We start from the raw sequence: 17645 nt of genomic DNA on the forward strand, positions 1-17645 counted from the left end.
TTGTTTGTCTTCTTAAGTTTCTATATTTATTTCGAGAGCGTGTGTGAGCGGGGGAAGGGGGAAGAGGGAGAAAGAGAATCTTAAGCAAACTCCACGCTCAGTGCAGAGCCCAACACAGGGCTTGATCTCACGATTACAGTATCACAACCTGAGCTGATATCAAGAGTCAGATGCTTAACTGAAAGAGCCACCCAGGCACCCCTGTCTAGTGGTTTTTCTAGAAATGAGTCAGAGGAGGTACTGTTGCTAACAAGGAGTGGAACCTAATTCTTTGGACTTACAATTTAATGCTGTGTGTAGGTCATAAAGAACTTGTTCTTGAGCACTAAGCATTGCTTTTAAGAGAGATGAAAGGTAAAATATCTGCCTCAGATTGGGATAAGTATGTTCATATTTGAGGATTTCTGAAATGTTTAATTTGCCTCCTAACGTTAGATCCCTCATGTTTTCAGTTAGTACTAAGACCAGGAAAGGACATGTAGTTATGTATACATATAGTAAATACAAGGTGACTTTTCTTTGTATTGTCATCTATTTTTAAATGGTATTGGTTGAATAAGTTGCTGCTTTATTATTTATTTATGTTTGTTTGTTTATGAGAGACAGGGCACAAGCAGGGGAGGGGCAGAGAGAGAAGGGGACACAGAATCTAAGCAGGCTCCAGGCTCCGAGCTATCAGCACAGAGCCCGACGTGGGGCTTGAACTCACGAACTGTGAGTCGTGACCTGAGCTGAAGTCAGACGCTTAACTGACTGAGCCACCCAGGCGCCCCGTAAGTCTCTATTTTAAATACATTCTTCTTAAAAAAAATATTTGTGAGAAAGAGTGAGCAGGGGAGGGGCAGAGAGAGAGGGAGAGAAGGAATCCATGCTGTCGGCTCAGAGCCTGATGTGTGGCTTGAAGTCACGAACTGTGAGATCGTGACCTGAACTGAAACCAAGAGTCGGATACTTAATTGACTGAGCCACCCAGGTGCCCCTTAAATACGTTCTGAATGGAGGAAGCAGCAGGAGGCATGACATTTTTGAGATCCTTTTATTTTTTAAAGGATTGTTTTAAAATTTTAAACTACAAAACAGATTCCATACATTCTGCCATAAATAAAAACAAACAATAAGGCAGGACTCTACATAAGCAAACCGAGAACAACTGTTTTCAGAAAATGTGATAAAATGCTTTACAATCATAAGCCATCCAGTTTTTAAAATAAAACTGTTGAAAACTCACAAGTCTTCAAGCGGCACATACAAGACACCCTTGAAGAGGGAACAAAATGTGGTTCTGCCATTTTGTGCTGTTCTCACATTTTTGAAAACCTAATTCTGCTTACAGCATAGGTCTGTTCTGTATTCTAAATTTCACACAGGTTGGTTTGTTTTTTCTCAAGAACCATATGATAGAGGCACCAATGACAATACAACTTTGTTTCCAAGGACCTTGTAACAAAGCATTGTCTCTTTTAAACATATGACTTAAGAGGCAAAAAGGGAATCCTGGATAAGTTTCCTTTCAGAGGCAGGGCTGGAGCCGGCTTCACCGAATTCGCTTCTGCTGCCGCGCTCTGTAAATGTCATGAACAGGAGGGACGACAGCTCCCTTTTCTTCATCTTCGTCTGAATCCTCGTTGGGCCTTTTGACGGCCTTGGCGAGTACTGCGTTGCTTTCCACTGGGCCATTGCCCTCTACAGCCAGCTCTGGGGCGCCGCCGGTGATGATCCTCACAGCTTCCTCCACAGCTACGCAAACAAAACGGAAAGGACTGTTGGAGGAGCTTTCAGAGTCCGCTCCTGTGAAAGACTGCCCTGCTATTGGACACTTTACAGTTGATTTCATAGCCTACTATTAGCAGAGCAAGGGAGAGCAGTAGTGATACTACATAATTAAAGACCAAAGCTGCTCTTGAAATTACTTTCAAAAGCCAACTCGCAGTGCATGTTCACATGAATAGAAAAGACCCACTTTTTACTCAGTGACATTAGGATATGAACAAGCCTCTCTGTATCAAAGAGGGTTTGGATCGCTCTGAGGGTTCATTGTACTCCTGCAAGATGGCTAGCTGGATTGGGAAACCTCAGTGGCAAAGAATAACCATCTCCTGCCTGGGAGATCACGTGAGTTCGGCTCTAGGGTGGAGCTGTCGTCACTTACTATTTGGTATCTTGCATCTTCGGAAAATCTCCATCAGTTCATCCACTTGTACAAAAGGACCCTGTTGGTGACACAAATTTTAATCTCCAATAATCTGACAAGTTAGAATTGTGCTACTTTACATTTCCCGTGAGACAAGAAAAGAAGCACACAGTTTTTATAACCCATAGAGCAAGCATCTATCAGGAAGACAATAAACAAACCTGGAAGCAGATGGGAGGAGGGAGAAGTTTCATTAAAACGACGGCTGCAGGTGGTACTGGGAATACGCCACCGGGGACCGGGTGTAAGCCTGGTGCTGTGAGAGAAGAAAGGGTGGGAATCAAATAGGATGTAAGAATTTCTATAAACAGCTGAAATAAATCCGTAAGAAGTAATTTATACATAAAGTTCTAGGTCTATGTTGTTTTGTTCTGGACATCTTAAATTGTTTTTAGTGCTTTACGTGTTTGACCAAACTAAAGTGGATGAGACAGAGCAGTCTCAACCCCATGGCCACTGGGAGGCAGAAAAGTTAACAAGTGACTTTGAGTAAGACAACCCGGGGGCTGAGCCTGAGTCAGTTTTTGTCAAAGACCATTTCTAAGCCTCATAAATCAGGTGTTCAGCAATCCTGTTTAAAGTCCGTTACTCAACAACATAATCATAAGGGCCTTGTTCACATAGGATCTAGAGGGGCTACTACCCATCAGTAAGTATAAATGATACCAAATAGCATCATGCAGTAAGTTTCCAGTTGTACAGGTAACTTGTATATAGCAGCATTTCTGAAGACTGTCTAATGTCACTGCCAAAATGGGTTACTAGAATCTGGATCATTGAGGGTTTTTTTGTTGTTGTTGTTTTTAAAGACATTCTTAACTCTTCTTGCTTCAAAGATTGCAGCCAAGTCACTTGTCATGGTCACCCTGAGTCTAATAATTAACCTACAATGAATGGAAAGGTCACATCACTCCCCCACCCCCACCTCTGGATTTAAATCAACAAACAGAGGTCTCAGTACTGGATCTAAAGTCATGGCTTACGTGCTAAATGTCGTGGCTGAAATGGAATCATCTGCTGAGTGTCTGGTTTAGGGTATTCTGGTTTTCTATCCACTTCATCTTTCAGAACAGGCACTATAGAAGGAGCTACAACTGGGTCTGGAATTATAGCTGCTAGCTTAGCCCGGGAGACATCCTGAAAATGCAGAACAGAAGAATCCTAAACCTGAAAAAGGGACTTAGAGTATAATTGTGCAGTTCTACAGTCTTGAGGATACACTGTGAATCACTGGGTTAAAACCACAGAAAGAGAACCAAGAGGGATAAGTAAGAATCTGATGGTAAAGACGGTTAAATACTCAATAAGGAATGCTACGCAGGTGTTTCATAACCTTCCCCTAACCCTGGGTAAGAAATCATTAGACTCCACGTTACCAGGTAGGACATTTGTGGGCTAGATACAAGATTTTCTGGGTAGGTACTTAAGACTGGGCCAGGTAGAGAGTGGGGTAATTTACAATTTTAGGTATTTTTCTGACTCTTCCCTTCTACTAGAATTGAACAGTATGAATTTAAGTGAAGCTGGGTTAAGTGAAGTCCTGCTTTATGAAAGCTAAAACAGTCACTTAGTTATAAGGTTTTGTTAGCAAAATAAAAGATTATCCCCAACCTATTGTTACAGGGGAGAAGAAATATATATGGAGCAGCCACTATTTGTCCAGATGGTTTTAGCCATTTATTCCCTCTTTGATGAGCCCAATAGTAGCCTCTCCATTTTCTAGAAGGGACTGAAGCTCAAAGAGGGTCTGATATTTTCAAGGTCCTATAGCTAAAAAGTAGAGTGAGGACTGGGGGCACAGGCCTCTGACCTCAAACCCATCCACCATCCTCTTTTATAGTTTATCAGCAATGCCCCACCAGGGCTGAGAACAATTCTCTAAGATGGATGAAAAGGAGCAGTGTGGCCACCTAGCAGTGGAGGCCCCGTCCCCGAGGAGTTCCTCTGCTATAGGCACTGGCATCAGCCTGCCTGACCACAACCAGAAGAGCCCCTTTTGCCACCCTCAACAGGTAGAAGAGCATTTTGCTTTCTCAACCTTTGTTCAAATGCAGTTGGTGGCAGATCTAAATGAGTAGGCCCACTGGGAATTGCTTTTTTTTCTCTTCCCTTCTCCCATTATATATACACTCTAGTACATTTAATCTTTCTCCCCAAAAATGAAAGAGTAGAAATAGAAATATGGGATGGAGAGTTCATATTTAAGAAGTAGTTCTACTTGGAAAGAGTAAGGTCTATTTTCCTTCATTTCCATTTTCATCTTGGTAAAGTTGAAATGGTCTTTGCTAATAACTTCACATAGCGGGGTCTTAAAAGGTCTTTTGCTTTTCATTGAGAAGTACTTAAACTAGAAGCAGAACTCAATCATTCCTGAGCAGTAACCCCTAAGTTACAGAATAGGGATCTGGGACTGGCACAGAACTGGGGTTTCCATTAATAAAAAGGTCTGAAGTTCATGTATGGGTAATTTTTCTCAAACATTTAAATCTGGTTCACACACCAGACCAGCAAGACCTGGTGAGGAAATGGAGAATGATAGTCAGGAACATCGTAATGCTGGTTGGCATAAAGGGACCAACCTAAGATTCTGTGGATATAGCTTCCCTTTGGGTTTCCATCTTGGTCTTTGTTTTCATGACACGGGGGGGGGGGGGGGGGGGGGGAATCAAGAAATGATAGAATAATATTTTTCTCAGCCAGGGCTATTATTGATGGAGCTGTATAAACCTTAATGTCTTTCCCCCTGACCTGAACAGGTTCAGGGCCAGATTTCTTTTCTTATGACTCAGATGTCTATGAAGAGTTCCATTCCTAGATAAGCTAATTTCCTGAAGAGCCCCCCTGAAGTACTGTTTTGAGATACAAATCTCTGAGGGAACTGTACTGATTTATAAATAAGTAGTGAGGGTTCTTCATTATACCCACAGGAACTACATTTGGTTTAAGAGCTATCAAAACACGTTCATCGTTTTAAGAACTATTAGAAATTTTCTTCCTTCCACAATACCTCCATCTGCCCACCGGACAGAAGATACAGGGTGTTGACAATGTCATGGGAAGGACGTAAGCATTTGTTAAATCTCATTCTTTTGAATGAGTGTTTCAAAATCAAGAAAAATCCCTGAACTTTTTTCCTGTTTTCTGGAAAACTATTCTGAAACTAATTTCTATTTCAGAATTTGCTTTAGAGGTATGTGTATCCATGAGCTATTCTAAAACATGGGAAAAGTAGGGACACGACACACATCTTGATCCTAAGTACATACCTTATAACCAAGCGCTTTTAGTTCACTTGCAGAGCAAGGATATAAATCCATGAACTTGTATCTGTCCACCAGCAAAGCTGTTTCTTTGCCTTCATACTCTTCTTTGAATGCTGTAAACCGTCTCTTCTCCACTTTCAGTATACTAGCTAGATCACCGATATTGCTTTCGAAAGCTAGAAATCGGGCCCAGATTTCTCTGTAATAAGTATAATCAGTACTTCATTATTCTGGGTTTGGAACAGGGAGCCCATTTACAAAAAAAGCCTTAAGGTCCCGCCTTCCCTTTTAATTACAAAAAGCTCTTATTAAACTATAGGGCAGTATAACAAATAACCTATATATCATCATTAAGATTTAATCGTTAATATTTTGCAGTACTTAATCTTACTTTTGATGAAGTATTTGAAAGTGAATTATAGACATCATAACACTTCGCCCTGCACAGTAGTATATATATAAGCCCTTTTTTGAGTTTTTGCTTATTTAGCACATTTTCCTATCCCCTGTGGTAAGAGCACATTTGCCTTAAAGAAGGTAAACTTTAGCAGGGAGAGCTGAAAAAGGAACATACACAGATTTCCAATTTCTCCTGAATAATGTGGCTTTTTGTTTAGTGGCATGAATTATTCTGTAGAATACATTCTTCACTCAATGTATGAATAAAAATATATTCTAAAATCTAATATTGCTGTTTTTTCTTAACAGATTATTTGGGACGTATTTTTACCTCAGCACCTGTTATAACAGCCAAAATTAATTCTGAGACTCTACTTAACTGTCACTAAGCACCTTTGTGCTAAAGTAACATACTGAATGCCTACTACATACCAGGAATAGGGCTATCACGAAAAGTCCACAGTGGTAGACATTATTGTTACTCAATGACATAAGGTTTGGAAAGGTCATGAAATCTGCCCAAGGTGTAATCAAAGGGCTGAGCTGGAATTTGAACCCAAGACTCCAAAGCCTTATTTATACTGTAGCTCTACACCATGTTCCTCTGGTAAAACTGATGATGGAGTCAAAAGCATAAACCAGGGATGTAATATGTCTGGTGTAACTTTTAATATGTAAGAGTCACTGCTCTCGAGTAACAAAACTTTCAGAACTTTATTTGTTCATGTTAATTTCTAGAGGCATAGTCAAGTAGGAAGATATATTAAAATAATAAATTGCTAACACATCTCTTAAATATGTAATCAGTAGGCAAACACTTTTTAAAAATCTTAAAAAAGAGGGCGTCTGGGTAGCTCAGTTAAGTGTCTGACTCTTGATTTCAGCTCGGGTCATGATCTCATGTTTTGTGAGATCAAGCCCCGAGTCGGGCTCTGTACTAATAGTGTGGAGTATGCTTGGGATTCTCTCTCTTCCCCTCCCACTCTCGCACTCGATCAAAAATAAACTTAAAAATCTTAAACAGGTATGAAAATATTACAGGTAGGCATTTGTAAAGTAAGCTTCAAGGGAAAAGGGAAACATCTCCTGAAATTATACTCAAGAAATGTTCATCCAGAGATCACAAATTCAAGTATTAAAGCTGCCATTAGAACCCAACCAAGTTTTCCCAACAGCTTACCCAGACTTCTCTGGAGGAAGGCTTCCAGATGTTAAAACGCGTTCAAACAAAACTCGTGTATTATTGTCCTCTAGGATATTAAAAAAGATATTAAATATTAAAATTGTTTTATAATCAACAGTGTATTTGCACATGCATGATCTCCTATAATTCTCATAAAAGTCCTATGCAGAAAGGTAACCATTACCCCAATGTTTATAGATGGGTTAACCTGGGGTTCAAAAGGATTGAGTTGATCTGGCTCACTATTACTGAATAACAGCTGTAACTGGAAGCCAGGTCTTTTTACCTGTAGTTCACCCCTCCTTCTGTATATACTGCAGTTATAATGTCTAATGATTTATAACAGTATGATATCTAAATGAGGTATCCCACTGGCCTTTTAAAAATAACAAAAATTAGGGGTGCCTGGGTGGCTCAGTCAGTTAAGCATCAGGCTCTTGGTTTTGGCTCAGGTCATCATCCCACAGTTGTAGGGTTGAGACCCATGTCAGGCTCTGAGCTGACAGCATGGAGACTGCTTGGGATTCTCTCTCTCTCTGCCCCTCCTCCACTCATGCTCACGTGCTCTCACTCACTCTAAGTAAATAAACTTAAAAAAATTTTTTTTAAATAAAAATAACTTACGTATGTGCTGACATTGTGTCAGACTACTGATATTTTTTAAGTACGTGGACTGTGATGGGTGGCACGCTCAAATTTATATACTGGTGATTTTCTTATTTTGCAGTACCAGGACTGCTCTCTACATAACTACTTTAAATTCTTATATAGGTACAATTAAAACTGAAGTCTTGGGAGGTCTTCTGTAGCTGGAAGCAGGAAAATAACACTTCTTGTTAAGGGATATATTAAAATTTAAGAATTCAGGGGCACCTGGGTGGCTCAGTTGGTCAGGTCATGATCTCACAGTTTGTGGGTTCAAGCCCTGCGTCAGGCTCTGTGCTGACAGCTCAGAGCCTGGAGCCTGCTTCGGATTCTGTGTCTCCCTCCCTCTTTGCCTGCCCCTGCTCACGTGTTCTCTCTCTCAAACATTTAAAAAAAATTTTTTTAAGGAATTTTTTTAAAGAATTCAGCAGTAAATTTACTAACAATGAATTTTATATTTAAAACAGGTGCACTTATGGTATATAAACTATACCTCAATAAAGTTGTTTGAAAAAAATCCAGCAGTGTTAGTTTTTATTGACTCTAGGTAGTTATTCAGTTTTTACTACATGACCGTATGCAAACTAAAACCAAGAGATTAAAATATTTTATTCTTTTCACTTTAATCCAAGCTTTGCTCCAGACACTTTCTACCATTCCACATAAGTTTCCCACTGCTTTTCATGCTGTGTTCTCTACCGGCAAGAATGCATTTTCCTACATCTTTTCCTGGCTATGTTCATCCTTTAAGACCCATCTCACGTTGCCTCTAGAATGCCACTGTCCAACAGAAATACAATGCAAGCTAACATAAGTATTTTAAATTTTCTGCTAGCCCCATTTAAAAGAGTAAAAACAGGTGAAATTAATTTTAATATATTTTACTTAACCCAATATATCTAAATTATTTTAGCATGTAATTAATATGAAAAATTAAGATATTTTACTTTTTTTTTCTTTTTTTGGTACTGAGTCTTTGAAATCTGGTATGTATTTTATTTTATTATTTATTTATTTATTTATTTTAACGTTTTATTTATTTTTGAGACAGGGAGAGACAGAGGATGAACAGGGGAGGGTCAGAGAGAGGGAGACACAGAATCTGAAACAGGCTCCAGGCTCTGAGCGGTCAGCACAGAGCCCGACACGGGGCTCGAACTCACGGACCGAGAGATTATGATCTGAGCTGAAGTCGGCCGCTTAACCAACTGAACCACCCAGGCACCCCTGGTATGTATTTTACACTCACACCACATCTCATTTTGGCCTAGCCACATTCCTTTTTTTTTTTTTTTTAATGAAATGTTTTATTTATTTATTTATTTATTTATTAATTATGTTTGAGACAGAGACAGAGTGTGAGCAGAGGAAGAACAGAGAGGGAGGGAGACACAGAATCTGAAACAGGCTCCAGGCTCTGAGCTGTCAGCACAGAGCCCCATGAGGGGCTTGAGCTCACAAACTGCGAGATCATGACCTGAGCTGAAGTCCGGCACTGACCCGACTGAGCCACCCACATGCCCCTGGCCTTAGCCATATTTCGAGTGCTCAATAATCAGTAGTCTAGTGGCTGCTATAACTGCACAGCATAGCTTCAGAACTTAAATTGTACTTTCTTCTCTGTGCTTCCAAAGTGCTGTACTTCATTCAGGACTCTATTATAGCAGAACATTTTTTTTATGATTTTGCCACTATCATCATAACTAGTTCACATTTACAGTATACATACCACATTCCATGTAGAGGTCAACCACATGCAAAAACCCATTTAATCCCCATTTAATCCTCTCAACAATCCTACAAGAGGCATTCTTATTATGACTGGTCTGCAGATGAGAAATTGGAAACCAGATTTACACCTAACCCAAGAACTAATGCTACAATTAAACACCAGACATTGATATAGTTATGTTTACACATTGGATTCCCTCATGAGAATGCTCTGATAGGAACAGAGTCCTAGTCACCTTTGTATTCCTGGACTCTAGTAACCAGAAGGTCCTGAAGGTATTGAATAGATGATGAATAGATAGATGGATGGATGGACGGATGGATGAACAAATGAATGAACTATGTAAAACACTGATGTTGGAAGACAATGCTTATATCATATATCGGCATTTAAAATTTTTTTTAATGTTTGTTTATTTTTGAGAGGGAGACAGAGTGCAAGTACGGGAAGGATAAAGAGAGGGGGAGACACAGGATCTGAGGCAGGCTCCAGACTCTGAGCTGTCAGCACAGCTCGAACTCACGAGAGCGGTGAGATAATGACCTGAGCCAAAGTTGGATGCTTAACGAACTGAGCCACCTAGGCGCCCGGCATCCACATTTTTAGAATAACATATATATACTAGTAGTTATTCTATTTTTTTAAGTTATATTTATTTTGAGATAGAGGGTGTGCCCAAATTGGGAAGGGGCAGAGACAGAGGGAGAGAGAATCCCAAGTAGGCTCTGTTCTGTCAGCATAGAGCCAGGGCAGGGCTTGAACTCACTAATGGTTGAGATCATGACCTGAGCTGAAATCAAGAATTGGATGCTTAACTGAGCTACCCAGGTGCCCCTACTAGTAGGTATTCTAAAAAAATCAAAATAGTTTGCAATTGGTGAGGAACATTAATTCTATATGAGAAAATTAATTTTTAATTAAATGCTCCATGTCTCATTTTCTGGAGTTCAGTCCTTTTCCAGAGTGTAGAATCACTAAGCTAAAATATAAAATCATTCTTAAGTTTTATTCCTCTCTACTTATATAAAGAATGTTATCTCATTCAAAGCATTGATATATACCTGTGATATCTAACTCATTTACATGACACATAATTGTATATTTCTTTATTAAACCAATTTCTATACCAGATCACTGCTGGCCAAGAAATTACATATCCTGGACTGTGGGTAACTAGACCAAATGAGACATCTACATGTACCTGAATCCCCTAGCTCAGTGCCTGGTAAAAGGTCGATCTCAGTAAAGGATGGCTATTATTATTAATACAACAGGACAGGGAAATAAAGATGGGAATAAACCTAATGTTTCTTTTTGAAATCTCTTCCCCAGTAAGCTGTAAGCAGTTCACTTTACTACTTTGTCATTTTTGAGTTTTGGTGGCTAGAGATTTGTTTTGTATTCCTCCACCCGCACCCAGGAAACAAGAGATGATTTGCCCAGAGTCGTTGGCGATGACCGTAAATAACTGTGTCTCCCAAGTCTGAATTTGAGGCTTTATCCTATTACTGATGTGACTTCACTGATGACGTATTAAAGATCATTCTGTAGAGTCAAAAGGCACTTACCATTACTCAAATACAAATTCATGGTTGATAGGCAACAGATATTTCTTGAGTGCTTATTAAGTGCCTGGTTCTGGTGTGATGACAGAATTGTAATACATTTGAGAAAGAAAGAAACCCATTTTCAGAGAATGATATTGATGGTTTAATATTACATAGCCAGGGGTGCCCCCGCATGGCTCAGTCGGTTAAGCATCAGACTCTTGATTTTGGCTCAGGTCATGATGTCGCGGGTTTGTGCAATCAAGCCCCGTGTCGGACTCTGCACTGGTAGTGTGGAGCCTGCTTGAGATTCTCATTCTCCCTCTCTCTCTCCCTTTCTCTCTCTCTCTCTCTCTCTCCCCCTCTCTGCCCCTCCCCCACTCACACTCATGCTCTCTCAAAATAAATAAATAAATTTTAAAAATTACATAACCATTATAGATCTAGAATTGACTTACCATTGAGGTGAGAAAGATAGTCAATATAGGCCAACACATATTCTGGAATGTCTCCATATTTCTTTAGACCCAGTTCAAAAATTTTAAAGGCAACAGATTTGTCCTAGAAGTAGAGAGGAATGTACTGATTTCCATAAAATGTCAGAAAAGATACTCAAAAGAATATTAAAACTACAACACCTAAACAAGTTACATTAAATATTAAAGTGGAAACTAAAATCATATTAAGTAAAAATTGCTGAGCTAAAAAAAACCAAGGGGCTTAAATAAGGTATAAATAAGCAGGCAGTGGGGATTTGGATGATGTTTCATATACTTTTACACAGATACACTTGGACTTCCTTTATGATATGGAGCAATTAAAACTTAATGACAGGGGGTGCCTGGGTGGTTCAGCTGGTTAAATGTCTGATGTTTGGTCTTGGCTCAGGTCTTGATCTCATGGTTGTGAGTTCAAGCCCCATGGTGGGCTCCACACTGGGCGCGAAGCCTACTTAAAAAACAAAAAACAAAAACAAAATAACAGAAGGGGCACCTGGCTGGCTCAGTCAAAAGAGCATGTGACTTTTGATCTCGGTTGTGAGTTCAAGCCCCATGTTGGGTGTAGAGATTACTTAAAAATATCTTAAAACAAAAAACCTTAATGACAGAAACCAGGACTATCTTTCTTTTAATTAATGTATCTCAGATGAAGGAAATATTTTACCTTTATATTTCAGCACTTACCTTACTACAGTAATACTCCATGAGTGCTGCAGTAACATAGACATGGTGGCGGGTTCTGGTATCTTCTCTTGCTTTTTTAAATATCATTCTTCCAGATTTGATACCTTCTGCTCTTCTCGCAAATTTCATATATTGGATATATACCTATGGAAAAACATAAAATGTTTGTTTATTTTTGAGAGAGAGAGGGGAGAGAGTGTGAGTTGGGGCAGGAAGGCAGAGAGAGAGGGAAACACAGAATCTGAAGCAGGCCCCAGGCTCCGAGCTGTTGGCACAGAACCCGACATGGGGCTTAAACTCATAAGCTGCAAGATCATGACCTGAGCTGAAGTCAGACACTTAACCGACTGAGCCACCCAGACGCCCCAAAAGCATTTCTTTTCTACAGATTAGCCTAATGTGATCCCTGTAGCATCCAATACAGTCTCACTTTATTCCTATACTACTATGTTTCCTATCTAAGAAAGCAATCTTGAATACCCAAGACAACAGAAAGTAAGCTTATAGATAGTGCTCTATTTAAATCCACAAGCAAAGTTTTTCTGGTATTAAAGATGTGTACAAATAAATTTTTAAAAATTGATACATAATTCACATACCACAAAATTCACCCTTTAAAGTGTACAATTCAAGGTCTCTACTATATGCATGAGGTTGTACAATGAAAACTACTGCCTAAATCCAGAATATGCAAATTAAATTTTAAGGAGGAAATAAAAGTGAAACTACTAGAACACATTTCATTAATAAATTCCAACACCTAAAAAGGTTTGATCTAATACAAGCATGTTTAATAATATATGTTTAACTTTATACTTTCCTGGTTTATTGCTTTAAAAGCCCACTACTCTATTTTTCCAAAGACCATATAATGTAACTTTACTGATAAACTGTTAATGAGTCATTTTATACTCAGCACCACAGAGTGCTCAACACATGATAAGTATGTCATATTTGTTCAGTGAACAAATGTTTCTGGAATATGAGTAGGGTCCTGATTTGCCCAGTTTTGATGATGTTAAACTGTGTTACCCAGTTTTGACAGGTGGATACATGAATGGATGAATGAACTAGGAGTTCCTTGAGGAAAGAGATTTCCTCCAGTTTGTTGTTATAGTTCTGGAATCTAGCACGGTACACAGCACAGAGCAGTTTGCTAAATGAATTTTAAAATGATGAATAAATGCAAGCAAATACAACAGTGGAATCCCAATACAAACAAAAAAGCAGTGTAGATTTCACTTGAGGCAGAGGGTCTCTAGGGCCGCATACATTGGCCTGTCCCCTTCTCTTCCCGATAAAAAAGCTTCATTGCACTTCTATAGAAACTCAGGACTTTGAAAATCACTATTATACAGCAGAATTCAGGATAAAGTGAGTTGCAGTCCAATTCCTTTCCAGAATATTGGTTTCTCTTGCTTCCATTTACTTAAAAAGATTTATTTATTAGGCAACAATTATGTGCCATAAATGGCTTTAAACTGTGATCATGAGGAATCCCCACTGTTTCATTCTGCTTCATTCAAAACAAAGCAAAACAAAACAAAACAAAAAAAAACAACTAAGAGAACAGATCAGACTACAAAGGGGGTCACATCATGGAATTTTTGCAAGGTGACTGAAGTGTTTTGTATAATTGTGACAGTGGTCCCATGACTCAACGTTATTGGTCAAGATTCACAGAACTATATCCAAAAAAACCAGTGAATTGTAATATGTGTAAATTAAAAATTTATTAAAGCTGACAGCAAAGGTGTTAAAGACACTTATGATGTTACTCACCAAGGTGGGGTCAATATCCTCAATTGCCAAAAGTCTGTTATATATACTGTGAACTTTCTCATACTTCATGCGACTCTAAGGTGGTAGAGAAGAAGTGGATATAAATATATATTCATAAACAAGCAGGATTTGAGCTCTGAGGAATCCAGAGGCTGTACCCCACAATGGCACCTGCTTTGAGCATAAATATATAATGAGCTGAGGACTAATACCTGTTCATTTTGCATCATCTCTACTAAAAGCAAGATGCCTGGCAAAGAAGCAGCCAGAAAAGTAATTCAGTCCTACAGTAAAAACTCCAATTATAAGAAAGTTCTAAATATTGTTACTGACCTCTTCATAATCTGCATATGCAAAATAAAGAAGCATATTCTTCTTTAATAAAGTGCTTATGGCTCTTTCATATATATTAGCAGCTTCATCACTAAATAATTTGGCATTATTCATATCCTAGGAGAGGAAAAAAAAGAAAGCTCACTCTTCAATAATTTTAATACAGTTGAAAGAGAATGAATATACACACTCATATATATACACATACGGACACATATGCATGTCTGGATTCTAAAAAAAATTCCAAAGACTTCTTCTGTATATTACTTAACATACAGAAAAAACCATCATTTTAATGCCTTAAGAAACAGCCCCTATAATTTTGACTAAGTACTCTGAGTGTCACTAAGCTTCATACTAACAGAAGATTAAAATTTTCAACACCTATACTTCATTACCAAAAATCAGTGTTATATTTTTAGCAAATTATTGCTATATTAAAACCACGAAAAGGCCAAAATGGGGACAAGGAATACTTACCCCCTTTTCTGCAAGCAGTTTACTTGACTGTTCAAGATACTGGGCAGCTTCATACCAAATATCAGGGTGATGGCCCAGTACAAGCAGGCACTGTTCATAAGCAAACATAACTAGGGAAGACATTCATAACATTCAATGGAAATAAATATTATTTATGAAACTATCAATACAAGCATCACAACTAACTTAGTAGGCTAAAACAAGTCCCTCGATAATGAATGATAATTAGAAATACAAGCTTTAGTGATTTCAAGCACCATTATCCACCCAAGCCCCATCTATCCATCCATTATTTTTTAAAGTTTATTTATTTGTGTGTGAGAGAGTGTGCACAGGTGTGCAAGCAGAAGAGGGGCAGAGAGAGAGAGAGGGAGAGAGAATCCTAGGGCAGGCTCTGCATAGTCAATGCACAGCCTCATGTGGGGCTCGATCTCAAGAACCATGAGATCAGGACCTGAGCTGAAATCAAGAGTTGGATGCTTAACTGAGCCACCCAGGTGCCCCCATCCATAATTTTTAAATTAGTATTTACCCAGCACAAACTATATGCTAGGGAATGTGAGAGACACTGTGAACATATCAGTGACTAACACTTCCTATACTCAAGAAGTCTACAGTGTGTTCGGAAGACTGATAGTACGAAAGCAATTATAAAAATTAGTAGCTATTATGATGAGGAAAATACAGTGTACTCTTGAACTCACAGCAGTCAGACTTAACATCGTTTAGGGACTCAAGAAAAGCTTCACTAAGGAACTGACATCTAAAGCAAAATCTGAAGAAGGGACTGATCAGATCAGATCAGAAGAAGAATCTGGTCAGATGAGAGAGTAAGTGAAGTGCAGGAAGAACCAGGAAAATGGTATAGGCAAAGGAAACTACCTACAAAGGCTTATAGGTAAGAGCAAGGCCAGACTGAGAAAAATTCTAGTTCTGGCAGCAGCACATTTGTTTCTATCAGACTTTCCTGAAAATAAAAATCACAAACCAAAAAATACAAAAAACAACTATCTAAAGGTGCAGGAGAATGACCAAAAGAAACCAGTGGCCAAAACAGAAACCAGAGAAGATTGAGCCCTTAAAAAATCAGAACCACACTGGCCAAGATCCACATTTAATATGGCTTTTCCCCTCAGCGGCAATCCCTGTGTGTACAGTTCTGGGATAGCTAGATCTCAAGTCAAATACTGAAGTCTTACTAGCTAGAAGTAGTTAACATGGCATTCTGGACTACGAGAGCTGCTAGAAAATTAAGGGGGGAAATTCCCCAAAGGAGAGAGCCACAGAGGGTGGAGCCTGAAAATCAGCAGAAATGCCCTTAAATCTTTAGCAGGCCTCTGAAATATACATACACAGAGAAGAATACAAACAGCTCCAGTGAAAAGCAAAGCTGGAAGACTGAAAGAGCGGAATAGGTTTCTCAACAGCTACACACTGTCACAGAGACCAAGTTTAGAATTTGAGTCCCATCAAGTTAGAGGGTCTGGGTAAACACCTTGAACTTTCCATTCTTTTTTAGGAGTAAAAACTTGGTCCCAGGACTAAGAGATTTACCCTGAGATTAAGGGCAAAACTAAAACAGATCTATTCTAACAAGGTCCAGGTAATCTGACAGTAACTTAACTCCCTGCTAAAATAAAATTCAACATTTTTCAGAGGCAGATGGCAGGATCCAGTCTTTATAATGTATCATTTGTATATCTGTACAATGTCCAAAAGAAAAAAATTAACTGTCTAGACTATGACAAAACAGGAAAATGTGACCCGCAGTCAAGAGAAAAAGAAACCAACTCCCTGATAGTGCAGACATCTACAATTAGTAGATGAGGACTTTGGAACTGTTATAAATATGTTTAAGGACATAAAGAAAAAGATGGTAATGGACATGGAGGAATCTCAACAGAGAAATGGAAACTATAAAAAAGGAACTATAAAAATACAGGGGCACCTGGGTGGCTCAGGTGGTTAAGCGCTGGACTCAATTTCGGCTCAGGTCATGATCTCACCATTCATGAAATCAAGCCCCACAACAGGCTCCGCACTGACAGCTCTCCCTCTCTCTCTACCCCACCCCCACTTGCACTCACTCTCTCTCAAAATAAATAAATATACATTTTTTAAAAATACAAATATTTCTAAAACAGAAATTTATGGAACTAAAAAGTATAATATCTGAAACAAATAATTGACTGGATGGGTTTAGCAGTAGATTGGATATGATAAAGGTAGATAAAGGTAGAACATGAAGATAGATCTATAGAACTCATTGAATCTGAAGAACATAAGAGAAAAACAAGACTGGAGGTAACAAATAGCCTGTGGGATAATATCAAGTTACCTCTTTTTGTGATAAGCGTCTGATCTTCTGTACGAAGAGGGTTGCTCTTTTCCCACTGTATGTATTTCTTCCACATATCCACCTGTTGGGCTTCTTGGGGAGTATTCTGAGGAGGCACTGAGGGAGCATTACGGTCCAAACCTTTCATTACTGTCTCATATTCCTAGACAACAAGCATTTATAATTCTGTGGTGAGCCTAGGAACAACTCAGATATACAGAATTGAATTGATCAGTTTAGAATACTTTGTTCAAAATGCCTATTTTTCCCAAATACCACTTTGTTAATATACTCTAAAAACTAAGAGCAGGGAGAAAGATAACAGAGGAATACTTACCCGTGAACAAGTTCCCAGGCCTGAGTGAACAAAACACCCCTGGGCCCTCTCTGCAGGTGATCTAGGAGGTCACTCCAGGACAGAGGAGTTGACAGATCAACATGACTGATGATCTGGTGGCATCATTACTGCCATCTTTGGAGACACTGTCTGTCTTTTAAAATTTCAATAGTTGGTATTACTAGGCTATCTTCCCTAACTTCTAACAGTGTCAATGAATGGAAAGGTATG

At 38.9% G+C, this 17645-nt stretch overlaps 1 protein-coding gene across 1 annotated transcript in view; it reads right to left on the minus strand.

Annotated features, from left to right (window-relative positions):
* Positions 1-1020: 1020 nt before the first annotated feature.
* Positions 1021-17645, minus strand: part of CSTF3 (cleavage stimulation factor subunit 3) — a 72013-nt gene continuing 55388 nt past the window's right edge. Inside the window, exons 10-21 of the mRNA XM_007082033.2 lie at positions 17078-17240; positions 14740-14849; positions 14260-14376; positions 13927-14001; positions 12145-12288; positions 11419-11521; positions 7034-7103; positions 5458-5653; positions 3175-3328; positions 2353-2447; positions 2150-2210; positions 1021-1737 (exon numbers count right to left, since the gene is read on the minus strand). Of these exons, the coding sequence (XP_007082095.1) occupies positions 1535-1737; positions 2150-2210; positions 2353-2447; positions 3175-3328; positions 5458-5653; positions 7034-7103; positions 11419-11521; positions 12145-12288; positions 13927-14001; positions 14260-14376; positions 14740-14849; positions 17078-17240 (1491 nt within the window). The 3' untranslated portion in view covers positions 1021-1534. The remainder of the gene's footprint in view (positions 1738-2149; positions 2211-2352; positions 2448-3174; positions 3329-5457; positions 5654-7033; positions 7104-11418; positions 11522-12144; positions 12289-13926; positions 14002-14259; positions 14377-14739; positions 14850-17077; positions 17241-17645) is intronic.

Source organism: Panthera tigris, chromosome D1 (genome assembly GCF_018350195.1).
Source record: "Panthera tigris isolate Pti1 chromosome D1, P.tigris_Pti1_mat1.1, whole genome shotgun sequence".
Classification (NCBI taxonomy): Eukaryota; Metazoa; Chordata; class Mammalia; order Carnivora; family Felidae; genus Panthera; species Panthera tigris.